General features: G+C 40.1%; 1 protein-coding gene across 1 annotated transcript in view; it reads left to right on the top strand.

The window, feature by feature from the left end:
* Positions 1-5,813, top strand: part of PPM1H (protein phosphatase, Mg2+/Mn2+ dependent 1H) — a 131,645-nt gene extending 125,832 nt beyond the window's left edge. The window contains exon 10 of the mRNA XM_040062542.2: positions 880-5,813. Within this exon, the coding sequence (XP_039918476.1) occupies positions 880-1,027 (148 nt within the window). The 3' untranslated portion in view covers positions 1,028-5,813. The remainder of the gene's footprint in view (positions 1-879) is intronic.
* The last annotated feature ends 8,034 nt before the right edge of the window (positions 5,814-13,847 follow it).

The raw sequence follows: 13,847 nt of genomic DNA, 5'->3' as shown, positions 1-13,847 counted from the left end.
TTCTGAGTACACAGATGTGTCGATGTAGTAACAGCAGGCAAAGCAGTAAGGGAGAACATGACAGTGCACCTTTTGGACTCCAACACCCTTCTGCCCCCAAGCAGCATGTGGTAGCTTTTTAGGACAGAAAAATAACTCCCATAAATCCAGTGCCACTCAGCCCAGCACAGGCTGGGAGTTTTGAAGCAACGTGAAACTTGGTATTTCACTAAATTAAGCACTTGACCACTCACATTCATGCAGTTTTCACTGAACTCATAAATGTGAAAGAACTGTAGGACTCTTTTAATCTGATCACATTAACTGTAAGTTTCCTTTTCCAGTTTCATAATAAAAGAGGTTTAAAAGTCATTCCTATGGCCAAGAAAAACAGACAAGTTGTCTAAAAGTGAAATTTGGATTTTATTTTTTGTGCTCTATTACTTGCTATCAAATTACTTTCTTTGTTACAGTTCATTCCTGAAACAGTTAAGCCATGTTTACCTTCAGGTGTGTCAGTGAATAAGTGTGTAGTTTTCCAGAAGTAGTGTTACTTGGGGTCCTCAATTTTTCAGACTACTACTAGAAATCCAGTTTGTTAAGGCAAGTGTGTTTAATATTTTTCTGAGGATTGGTGAAGCCAGAACTTAGAGTGGCCAGTGACTTTTGATCAAGTGATGTCAGTCAAATAGCTTTACATTCTTATTCAGGAACTGTCACTGAACTGGAAACGGTTGCTTTGTGCATATACCATGGTTTGTGTTTCTCCTGCCTGCTTCTAAAGCACTAGGAAGCATGTCTTGGTTGGTCACAACGTTAAATCTGGCAGGCAGCAGGCTGTGAAAACCCATTTTCCTCATGGAGACAACGCTCCCTGGCTGTACTGTGCCTTTTCCACAGGTACACGCTGGCGGCGCAGGATCTGGTGATGCGAGCCAGGGGAGTGCTGAAGGACCGGGGCTGGCGGATATCCAACGACAGGCTGGGCTCTGGAGACGACATCTCTGTCTACGTCATCCCTTTGATACACGGGAACAAACAGTCGTGAAAGGAGCACCGAGAGTGGTTTTAGGATGGGGATCTTTTTGGGAAGGGCCTGTAAGAGACAATAGGTTTTTGGTGGTCTGACCAGGACATTTCCAGTTGATGTAATCTAGTCAAAACTAATGCTGGAGGGGTATTTTTCTGCCCAAAAGGTAGGGCTCTGCACATATACTGTATATGATTAAAGATAACCCTTAAGATTCCAATTTCCCCACAGAAATGGTTTTGGTGCTTAAAAGGAAAGGGATTTAAATGCTGCTAGCATTATTATGGATTCTGTCATCCCTCTAGGTGGGGAATTAATTTTTTCTCAGTTTACCATGTAGCTTGGAAGAGCCATTTCAGTTGTGAAAGTAGAAGTGGGTATCAGAAGCCAAGGAGGCTCCTGAAATCTACCCTCAAATATTCAGAAGGGGGCCTGGGTTGCACCTCATTTAAGAATATAGATGCACATATATGAGACTCAAGAGTTTTCTTCTTTCAGGAGGCTGTATTCATGACTTATCTATGGACAACTTCAAATTTGTGTAATCCTTTGAAACCCCATTTTCCTCTTCTGTCTCTTCTTCAGTAGACTGTACCTCCTGTATTTTAGTAGGAAAACTGAAATTGGTTTCAGTGTGACTATGCCTGTTTACTGCAGCTAAAAGAGTCACCTGCAAAGTTGTCCGGGAGAAATAGGTCACGGTCCTGTACAGCAGAATTTATTCTGGTGTGAGGAGTTACTTGTCAAGATTTCTTGTTGTGTGTATACCATGATTATACAGAGCATGCAAACCCAGCTTTATGTGATGTTTACCTGGAGGCCGTGGTTTCTTTGGGATCAGAGATTTACATTCATTGAATGGTTCTGCCTGCTTTATCCTGTTGAAAGGATCCCTGACCATAAAATGTTTCCATCAGCTGAGATTTAGTAAATTTGTTTGGGCTCCTGAGTGTATTTTCAGTTGGACTTCTACTTGAAGTAGTGGTATTGTTCTCATTAGCAAATTGGATACCCAGAGAGTGATCTATTTCAAAGGTGCTTCAGTTCTCCCTGCCCCATTTATTATTCAGTATACATTCACCTGCTTGACTTTAATGATCAGAAAGAGACAGCTTAAAACTTTCTGTCCTCTTGGCAGTGAGAATTGTACCCAATGACCACAAGATGACTGTGACAGATACAAGCCCTTGCTTCAGCAGCTCTTTTCTCAGCAGTGATAAATCAATTTAAATAAAGAAAATTTGTGTAAAATCTTACTGACATGAAAGAGTAGTCCAGGACTGAAACAAGTGAGCAAGTCTGCAGTGTAACCTGGCTGCCTAGTCTACACAGGCAGCTCTCTTACTTCATTGGCAGGAATTTAAGAGAAAACAAAATCAGAGAGTTCTAGTGTACAGGCAGATATATTGGCTGAAAAGCCAACTTCCACTTTATTTGTGCGCAGACCATATTGGTGTGGAGCTATTCATCTGGTTTGTACTTCTTTGATAAGAAAAAAGACAGGGAGCTGACATCATTGTAGGGCACTGACTAGGGAGCTGACAAAGTTGTCCTTTCCAAAAGAGAAAGAGATGCTGTGCCCTTTGCAGACTTTCTCTTGAACAGGCATGGCCCAGAGTTTGGGAGTTCTATAATTTATGATGTGCTGTGTAAACACGGCACAGCCTGAGTGCACTGCAGCTGCCCAGATGCTGTATTTGACTGCATCTGGAAGTACAGTTTGGTGGATTTAAACTACTCTTGCTCCAAATATCTAGACCCGGAAGAGTTTCAGGATGAAAGCAGGCAATGCGGAGAGTGGAACAGCTCAAACATTGCAGCAAGCTGCGTGATTTTAGCCTGAAAACTGTTCCATGAGTTCCCCAGCGCCTCATGTGATAAAGCTGTACAGAACATGGATGTTTTATATTCTAGAGCTTCAGGATAAATCAATGGCATATCTGATTATGTGTTTTCATGCTTTCTTTCCTTTATTATTTTTTTTCTCTTTACCTCTTTTTCTGTGTGCATCTGGGTGAAAAGAGAGGCTTGGAGTCTAGAATATTTTTCACAGGGCCCTTCGTATGTTTTAAAGTTTAAGCAAGAGATCTTCTTGCACTTTTTTTTTTTTTTTTTTGGCCTAATAAACTTGTAAACATGCTTTTCATGCTCTGTGTAACTCCTGTTGTCTCTTCACAAATGCAGTTGTGTAGTCTTCTGGTAATTCAGATCCTCTTTGACAAAGAAATTAGCGCTGGCAAATCTGGTGAAATCATCTGAACAGCTAAGACACTGATGCTTGCTGGTACTAACTACAAGCCCAAGTCAAATATTTCAGTGCTCATGCACTGTTGGTCTTTGTTTGCTAACATGGTGTCAACACACATACTAGTTGCTATAAAACCACAGACTGCAGTGTGGTAGAAATAGATTTCCAGTGTAGCATTTGCCAAAATTTAAAAGTGAAACTTTAAGGCAATGGAAAAGGGACCTTCTCATTCAGGGCTGTTTTTAAATGTACCCCTGAAGAGATGGGTTAGCAGACTGCATGACTTTGGTGGGAGCAAACTGGCAGGTGACTTTTCAGAGCATGATCTGGTAGGCTGGTGAATCAGCCTGCACAGTTTTTGTTGTTCATCTGAGGCACTGCCATCAGTCAAGAGTTTCTCTGCAGCAACTGGGCCCAGGCTGAGTTACATTCAGTGTCAGCCCTCTCCCGGGAAGGGCAGAAATACAGTATCAACAATTAATATCAATTAGCATCAATTAATGAATTCTGACAATTTAGTAAAAGGTTGTGTTCTCAGATGCATGTGAAACTATGCTGTGACGTTTTTGTTTCACTTTTTTGCAAAGTATCTGTTGTGCATTTAGGTGCTTGCCTCCCTGGAGTGTCTGGCACATCTCTAATCCATGCATTAGTATTTGGGGTTTCACTTTTGCCTGCTTTGAGTGGGAGATTCTTGCACACCAGAGCTGGGATTGTGCTCTGCTTCAAGGCATGGTATAAATACATATATACACCTAAGGCTCACAGAAACAGCAGGTAGACATCATTTCTTGGGCAGGTATTATGTGAGGAGCAAGAGTAATTAAAAGCACTTCCAATTGCCTTTAAAGGCTGAATTACTTTGCATTGTACAGTATTAGAAGACACTGATGGCAGGGAAGATTCCTGGTGCACAATGCCATTTTTCAGATGGGTGCAGGATGCGTACTGCCATGTTCAGACTTGCAGCTGCTCTAGAGCTCAGTGAAGCTTCTGAGTTAGGAGCAGCAGTCTGTGTCTTCAGACTGGAGCAAATTAGGGACCAAGTCCAAATTTTAGATTCCTGGCATGTCAGTTAGTGCCTGATGCTGGCAGTGCTCTAGCTTTTGCCAGTCAAGTTCCCTTAGTTCCCAAACTGCTACACCCTCAGCAGCAAGGAGCCTCAGCCCTGAGTTACCGTCGGTGTTCATACTGCTATTACACACAGTGCTCTGCCTTGCCTGTGCAGAGGCACTGCTTAGAAAGTTGGGCAAATTTTTGTCCTTCCTTGGATAATGGCAAGGAAAGGCACCAGTAAAGGAGGTCCAATTAGCTGCAGTGTAACACTGTCTTCTGCTGCCTAGTCCAGTCCCATTTCTAGAAATTCAAAACCAAGAAGCTTTTACCATTCTCCCAGAAATACTGTTGCAGAAAGTAGACTAGCAATTTCAGATATTTTTCTCTTGCACTACAGACTAAAATTTTCTTTATTTAATTTGATGAAGAAGGTGGTTAGAAATTTAATTTAGATCTGATTATGTAAGGCACACAGCCATCTTTTGGTGCATTAAGACAATAATGCTTCCTTCATGAACACGAAAATGTGTTGTCTGAGAGGGCTGATGTTCGGCGGCCTCACACTGGAGAGAGAATTTTTAAAATAAATTCTAAAAAATAACAGGGCTAACAGGCTAAATGAAAAATGGTCAGAATCTGCTGTTAATAGTGGATTTCCATTTGCAGTAACTTCTATGTTGAAATATGACAAGAGCTTTGTGAGGTACTGTAAACTCTGTCCCTCCAGGGATGTTTCTGAGGAACTGCTCTTGATGTTTGGGCAGATTTTGGCTCTGAACTTCTGCTAAGTTTTTAAAGAACACTACATGCTTCAAGCAAATGTGCTGTATTTCTTCCAGCCTTGGTGTTTTCCTTTTATTTTACATTTTATGTACAAATACCTTCAGCATTTTTCTATCAAACATGAATGGCAAACTGTGTGGAACTGTTGTTCCTCCTGGACAAATTTTAGATATGTAAGTAGTTTTCCTCCATGTGTCTTAGATGAAGACTCAGTGATGTGGCTGTCATAGAGAGAGTGACCAAACAATGCTGTAACTGTGCTGCTGTATTGCTTACCTGTGATGTACTTGAAGGAGGATGCCCTTCTCCACCTCCATGCTCATTCTGTTGTTTTTTGTTGGTTTTTTTTTTGTTTTGTTTTGTTTTTTTTTTTTTTTTTTAATCCTTTGCTGTTGGTGTTCTTTCATGGGTGTCCAATTTTTTTTTTTTTTTTTTATTTTTTTTTTTTTTATTACCGGCCACATTTATATTTCCTTCAATGGGCACTTCATCTTAGTATCTCGAGATCTGTACAACTCTCTAGGGTTTATATTTCCTGAAGAAAGAAGGACCTGCTGGAGGAAGATGTTTTGGACCAATGTACTTCTGCTTTGTGACTGTGAAATGTTAATCTTTTTTGTAACCTAAGAACAAAAATTGTTTAGTAAAGGGATATATTTTGTGTTTTTTGAAACTTTTAAGTGCAATGAACAAAAGAGGAGGATACTGAAGAAGTGTATGTGCAAAGTTTTAAAATAAAATTTTAAATTATATATTATATAATCCATCTAGATGTATAATCACTTTTATTCTGTGTTTGTCATGAACATTCCCTGAGTCTCTTTATGTGTATTACTAATTGTGCAATGTAGACAAGTAGCACACTGCTTTACAAGGGACCGGATGATTCACTGACAAAAGGTCTGACTCTTGAATTGGTGAAGTAAATTCCTTTGAGATGCTTTAGTGGATGGGTTGATCTGGAAGAGTTCAGCTGTAGGGTAGCTGTGAGAGCCTTGTGCTGCCATCAGATCATGATTCATCACTCAGACTGCCAGTTGCCATGTTCTGACTCAGTGAAGAGCTATGCAAAGTGATCCAGTACCAGCTCTCTGAGGCATGGGATGTAATTTTGGAAATGACAACATAGTTGGAGTAAGTTTTCCCTCATCCTCAGTTCCTTAGGGATCACTGTCTGAACTTCTGCTCTGAGTTTATGTTTGAGTAAGGGTGAATTCATAGATTCCACAGAAGCAAGCTCTCATGGTTATTTAGTAACCAAAGTGCTTTTGCAGGTACTGAAGGTGCAGGAACTGACACTGGCCTTGCCCTGTACCAGCACAGCCACAGACACTTGGAGTGCCAGCAAGAGAATGAGAGCTGGGCATGTGTCTACTCATTATATTTTGAAATATTGCATTGTAGCACAAGTGGTTCTCTTGCTTCCTCTTTCACCTCACACTTAGTGAAAGAGCGCTGAAAGCATCTGTTCTAGTGCTACTGCGGTTTTTTTAAGTGCTGCACATGCCCATTGTATCTCCTGAGCACAATGGAGAGTGCAAAAAGAGCCAATGTGTTACTTTCTTTCACTCTGCTTCACTACTCTCCCCGTAAGTCCTACAGTTTATTACTGCAGTCTGACCTCAGTGTCAAGTTTAAAATTGCTGTGCAAATAAAACTTCAGCACAGCTTTGCCTGACTTGCTGGTGTCAGCTGAATAATAAGTGGTGGTAGCATGCAGTGACAGGGAACTGTTGCACACCAACTGAACCTTAAGGACCTTACTCCACATCATCCTTTTGCATTTCCTATGCCCTAAATTCTGTAAGTTTGTAGAACAAGTAAGGCTTCTTATTTAAAAATTTTTTAGGTGATCCATACAACTCTTAAAATTTGGACATCACTTTCTGTCATTCATGTAGGCAATAAGTCAGTGCTTTGTCAAATAATCCATTCATGTATCCTACTGAATGTGCCCAGTTAACTAAAGTGACATAAGGGAACAATCCCAGTAATTTATTGTATTTTGTACAGTTTCTGTAAAACCAAGGCCTGGGATTTTGTCTTCTTAATGTATCCTGGTAGAGCAATGTACTTTCACAGAAAGTTGACTCCTTTATGCTTTTACACAGTGGCTTTTACTGATTCCAGAGTTTCTTTCATGCTTTCCAGGAAGGCTTATATACATCAAGGTTTTTGCACATCCTGTTCTTGTTAGAATGAAGGATGAAAGCTTTTTTAAAAAATCCTCCACTTTGACAAACATAATCTTTCAGGGATGTTAAAATAATTTCAGGGGAAATGGTGCTTTGAGGGTGAGATTGCTACAAAGGGTTTTGATGAAGGTAGACAAAATGTGTTCACAGGCAGATAAAGACACGTTATTGGGAGACTCTTAGTAATTTAAGAATAATTAATCATAAATCTGAAGCTGTGGCAATAGTCCATGACACTCTGCCACAAAATGTTAAGGGGAGAAGGACGTAGCTGCAGCAGAAGAAATAATTAGATCTTTACTGTAGCTAATTTAAGACTGATTATTTAGAAGTGTAGATAGGTAATATCTCTGAACCTTCATGAATTTGAGGCCACCCAAATATTAGAATTACATTCTTTCTCTCATGTGTTTAAGTGCGTAATTTCTCAGCCTCTAAAGAGTCAAAGTATCCCTCATCTTGACCACAAGCATTTATTCCCTTAAGCGACAGAAATCAATCCCTCATAGTGTTCCTCTGTCAAGACGGCACACAACCAGCTCCAATGGTCTGGTGTTTTCCGTGAGCTTCTCAGTCATCCCTGGATTTACAAGTCTGTTGTTTGGGTGTTCTGCTTGTCTGTGGTAATTCAAGGACCTTCTCAACAGACTGGATTTCAACATAGCATCTTCCAGGTTTATTTATGCCATGGGGTAGTATTTTCCCTTCCTTTCCTCTCCTTACCGTGCCCCTCTCAGATTTAAAACATTTTGGTGTAGTTAACTGATGTTTGAGATGAACCACTGAGTCCATGGCCGTCCACCTCCTCCTACCACTTGCTTCCTGCAGGTGCTGACAGTGAGAGCTTCACCAGCAATAAAGGACTGCTGGTAGCTAAAGGGAAGACTCATAGAAGGGGAAATGGTTTCTTCATTATTGTAATGTTGCTTATTACTTCTAAATTAAAACTTAGATGTCTGTAATATTTAAATTCTCCAATTTGAAAGGGGGAACTTTAATGGTTTTTAAGTTGGTTTTAGAAGGTTCAACTTCTTGGACCATTGTTACCCCAGTTCTTTGGCTCAGTTATTCTCCACGAAAAGTACTCCTCCCTAGCAAATTAAGGACTATCTGGAAAATCCAAATGCTCAGATAGAGCATTTAGCTTCTCCCATGATAGTCATTGTGTACTTCTGTACGTGCTACAACATTTTGGGGACTAAGCAAAGAAATCTGAAATTTTGCTATTTTTGCTTTAAAAGGGTAAGACTTAGGGATATGGAAATTCAGCAAGATATTCATGAGTAACATTACAAGGAAAGATCCTGCTTTCCCATGAGAGTTACTGTGGTAGAAAATGACTAGGCAGTCACCTTACTAAACAGCACAATTTTTTCCTAAATAGAGACCATTTCTCTGTCCAGTATTTGGATTGACCCTGCCCATCCAGATCTCTTAAATGTGTATTAGTTTAATTTTTAATCCTGCAGCCCTTCGTGGCAGATGTGCGCTGAGGCAGCTGTTTCAGGGTACAGTGCAGTATCACAGCACAGACTGGGATGGGCAAGAGGAGACAGGGAGAAGCCAAACACAGCTGCAGTTATCAAGGATCTAGAAGCAGACAAACCAGTTATTTAAAGAGGGCATTGCCGAAGAGCAGGGGATTCCTGCAGCCATAAGCTGTTTAGGCCTTAATTCTGAAAAATCCTCTCATCTCCATGTTGTGCCTGTTTACTTTCATTCCTGGGCTGGTACCACAGCTAATTGCACAAAATGTCTTATTTCTTACCATCCACCAGCTCTCCCTAGAGCTTTGTCTACCAAATGTCAACTTCATCTCATCTAGATGAGATCAAGGTACTCCATGAACAAGCTCCTAATACAAAATTCTTATGCTGCATTTTCTGAGGATTGTGTTCACTACGTTCCCAATTAAAAAAATAAATTTACTTTGCTGGTCTTTGCGCCCCCTCTTAGAGCTTGTTTTTTGCCAGCACTCATGCAATTGAGTTTTACAGCTGGGAATTCAGAATATGTTAAAAGATCTGGAACATCATTCTTACTCCTTCTCTGCTTGAGCACCAGCATAGAAGCAGTTTAAATGAACCAGACAAGAATCAAAACAACTTTCAAACTCAGTTTCATGCCCAGACATATTCTGTGAATGGGAAAAATATAAAACACAGTGCTGAGGTGGTAAATCTTACTGTGGTTACATTTTTTAAAGAAGAGTGTTTCAGGGAATGTCAGTTTAGTGCCAAAAAAAGAGTTATATAAAATTTCCCTGTCATTCTTCCCTACTCCTGCATGGTTTCCGTGGTGCTGGCTTCATTAGGAAAGCTGGTAGCCAGGGACTTGGGTACTCAGTCAATCAGAAAATGGGGGAAAAACACCCAACAAGCTTGGAATCCTGAGGTTAGCTGTATGGCACAGACTAAGTTCTAATAAATAAGCTTTTGTAGATTATAGAAATTGAACATACATAATTATATATATGTGTAGTTATCGCACACACACACACACATATATATGTGTGTGTGTGTATATATATGTACGTACAGGAAAAATTAGTAACTATAAGCAGCAATAAGACACCCATTTTTCCAGGCACCTTATACTCAATGGAGATAAATTTGAGTTTTAAAAATTGAACTGGGAACAATTCGATTTCTTTGTTCTTTGGAGGATTCAAGTCACCTTTGTACTGAAAAGCTGCATCTCTCCACAACTACTGGGAATGCACCAGACTGGCTTGTCAGACAACTTGGGCCAGTGACGCACTACCAGCAGCCTCCTGGTGATGATTTGAGCCTGCACCTCGTGAGAACCTGCAGGGTTAAGCAATGGCTAAACAACAGATGACTTGAACATCTAAGTAAAGGGACAAATCCCTCCAGATATAGCGCTCCCCCCTGCGCCTCTTTTCCTTTCCTTGCCTTGCCTTCTCTCTATTTGCACACCACCCAAAACATGGCTCAAGAGCCTGAACACCAATACTTGTAAGCCTCTCAGCAGAGTCACTGCTCCTCCACTCAGGAAAATGGAAAACAGAACTACTTATCTCTCTTTCTGCTCTGGAAATGGGCAAAGAGAGAAAAGCACGGTTTTGCCTGCAATCAAGAACTGGCACAGCTGCTACACTTCAGGTCACAGGCTGTCTCACAAATAGAGCTTGGTAGAGAGACTTGAGGTTTTGGGGGGTCTCCTTGTTGTACTGGGCTATAGTTGGCACTTAACAATGTTGGTTGTTGTCTTGCAACTGCTGAGGTGGATTGTGTTGGTTTTCACCAATCAGGTGAAATCTTAAAAACAAATGTGCTGAGGTTTCTGGAGAAATAGTTATTGGGTTTTTTTAAATGCATTCAGGGCCATACTGTGATGATTGCCCGCCAGCCTCTCCCAGACACTCTCCCCTTGCCCTCCCCATAACATGACATGCTGTGCGCAACAAGCTGCTTGCTCCCAAGGAGGTGATTCATTTCCAAGAGGCATATTTGTAGGAGAAAAATGCTTTGAGGGTGTTGCTGTGGCTCTGTGTGACCTGCATTGGGGATGAAGTAGAAACCTCAACATTTCAGACATACCCAGGGTCATGTTCACAAGGGGTAGCAGTGGGGGAAGGATGTGAGCAAAGCACGAACAGCTCTGCTACTTCATGTGAAAATAAACTCTAATAGCAATTAAGGGAAAGGAGTAGGAAATTATTAAGGTGGTAAAGATTTCTCAAAATTGGTCACAAACCATTGGTTTATCCCTTGAAAAGCTTAGTTGACAAGGATTCTCTCATCCCTTTGTCCCCCTATCTCTTTCAATAATCATCCTTCTTCATGCAAATATAGATGGAAAGGGGGGAACAGTGAAAGGTTAAAATGGAAGCAGGCTATCTTTCATCGACATGGTAATTTCACTGCTTGGCTCAATGCCAAGCGCTTACTGCAGCCACTAGCTGCCATTCCAACATGAGTGAAAGGATCTTTAATAAGAGTGTAAATAAAAGCCAGGCTGAGAAATGAGTTTTCCATCCCAGCAATCACTGGCCTAACCTCGGCTGTAAATAGTCTCTCAGAGCAGCACAGATGGAGTACCAGCACCTGGGGATCAAGGCAATCTCTGCACAGTGCAATTTAAACAGCTGGGTACAATTGAAACATGAATTAGCAGGATAGACGGAGGGATTCCATTTTGTGTGCTAGGTAAAAACAAATAATTCAGTCCCTTTTCCTCTTTTTAAAAAAAGGTGGTGTATGGGGGGAGAACTTTTGACATGATCTTGTGGGAGGTGCTCATTGCTGCAGCTGTTACATTAATTTAACCATGAGAATTTCCCACAAGGTACTGTAAAAACAGAGCCCTAATTTATGATCATTGATTTAACAGCTCGAAAGTGATTTATCTGACCTCAGTAAAGATAGCAAAGACACCAGAAGAATGATCTGTCATTCTGGGCTTTGTGTGGCTGTGATTTGCCTTATTAATTTAGAGCAGAAGGTCTGTTTCAATGTCTTATTGAGACAGTCAAAGGCAGTTGGCAACTGAACCATTTTAAATACTTTTTTTTTTTTTTTTTAAGCATTACTAATGCTGCTAAGAACTAAGGATTTATTCCACATGGGAAAGATTCTCATTAGTTAAGAAATGGAAAGGCTTCATTTAGAACTGTGTAGAAACAGACGCCTGGTCTTGGATTTACAAGTTGTTTTTTCTTAAGTAATTTTTTTCTGTTGTTGGGAATCTAAAGCACACTGTGAAATGGAATTGTTAAGCATAACACTAAATGAGAAATAGCTTTGCAAGAGATAAAAGAAGTTGGCACAAGGGATTACTGGCTCTTGCTCTTTTTAAGGGTAGATTTCAGAAACACCTAAACGCTTCACATATTTTACTATTCTTATCATTCAGTCCTCTTTATGGAAGTTATAGAGCATATCTGTTGACAAGTAAATATATCTAGGTTTTATTTCAGAAGAGTATGCTTTTGGTTAAAATGGGTGTAGCATCCACTACCAAAATGTCACAACTGAGTGACAGAATTTCTTCATACAAATAAGAGGAGAAAGGATGAAAGGCAAAGGGAAAGGTGACTACTCTCTCTCTCTCTCTCCAGAAATAACAACTATTTTTAAGAGGAGCATGAAATGAAATCCAAGTGCTTTGAAAGTTTACCTGAACTAGAAAATCTGAATACAGAATAAAGTGTGTTTGCACACGTGCGTGCACCTGCACAGAAATCACACAGGAGGTGTGTGACTAGGAGCTCTAACCAGGAAAATGGGCTGGAAACAGTTCTTACCAATTTCTCTTACCACCTGAAGTGACGTGTGGAGGGGTTAAATGTCACTGATTCATATGGCTCTGCATTTCATTCTGCCCGGATTATGCCCAGATTTAAAGCCCATCTACAAAGATTTCAGTGATCGTCTTTTGAAGGTGAAAGACAGAAATGCTGCAGGTTGGAATTTTATCCATGGGGGATGAATGTTTACAGTCATTTTACTGTCCCAGTGACATGCTATCTGACCTGAAACTAAGATAGTCCATTTAATCTCCATACAACACGGGAAAAAACAGAAAACAGTATTTCAGCCCTTCAGAATATGAAATAATAACAGTAATTTTAAGAAGTGAAAAGACTAGGACAATAGAACAAATTATGATGTATGTAAAGCTTCCACAAAAATCTCATACACATTGTCATGAGATTGAAAAATACATGCACAAACAACTATAAATCTCACTAAAAGGTTTGAGGGACCAATGGTACCCATAAAACCAACCCTCAAATCCCATACAAATAAAACAAAGCTGAAGCCCATGTTTGAGGCCTGAAGAATACAGAAATTTTTATGTCAGCCTGAGCATCTTCTTCCCATCTTCTTGTGTTGCCATCAATTTGTGTTGCTCCCTATAGCACACTATAGAGTCTTCAGAAGAATTTTATAAATCGTGTGCAGCATTACTTTGCCTAAATTCAAATCTATAGGGAAAAAATTTATCAATGAGTAGCATACTAAAATGTTTCCTCACACTGTTTTTATCTGTGATGAAAGTCTCCTAAAAGATAAAATAAACCTTCAGAGTACTGACCTGCATCTTTGTTCATCCCAAAATAATGCTATGTGTTTCTTCCCACTTAAATCCCATTCTGGATGCATTCAAATTTGCTTCTGGAAAATTACAAATAACCACCCCAACAGCACAGACATCACAAACATTTTGGAAGAAATTGCTGCTTCTTAGCAAAAGGTTTGTCTTTTTTTTTTCCCCTATCCCTTAATTTACCATGGACTAATTCTAACCCTTGACACGATGGCACACATAGATGTAAATGAATGCTACAGGTTAGTTTAAAAGCACAATTATTTTTCATCACAAAAACCACAACCTAAAAGATACTCTGTTTTAGGGGGCATAGTCCACATGATATCCTGGAGTACTGTTCTTCTCAGACTTCTCTTGTTTAATATTCTTAAAGAAGGCTTAATTGGCATCTCAGGATCTAAACTACAATGTGACTTGTTTACTGCTGAAGCACTAGCAGCACAAGACTAGAATCTAGAATATACAGATTCAATTCCAT

This window comes from Hirundo rustica, chromosome 4 (assembly GCF_015227805.2).
Source record: "Hirundo rustica isolate bHirRus1 chromosome 4, bHirRus1.pri.v3, whole genome shotgun sequence".
NCBI classification, from domain to species: domain Eukaryota; kingdom Metazoa; phylum Chordata; class Aves; order Passeriformes; family Hirundinidae; genus Hirundo; species Hirundo rustica.
This window is presented reverse-complemented; position numbering and strand designations above follow the sequence as displayed.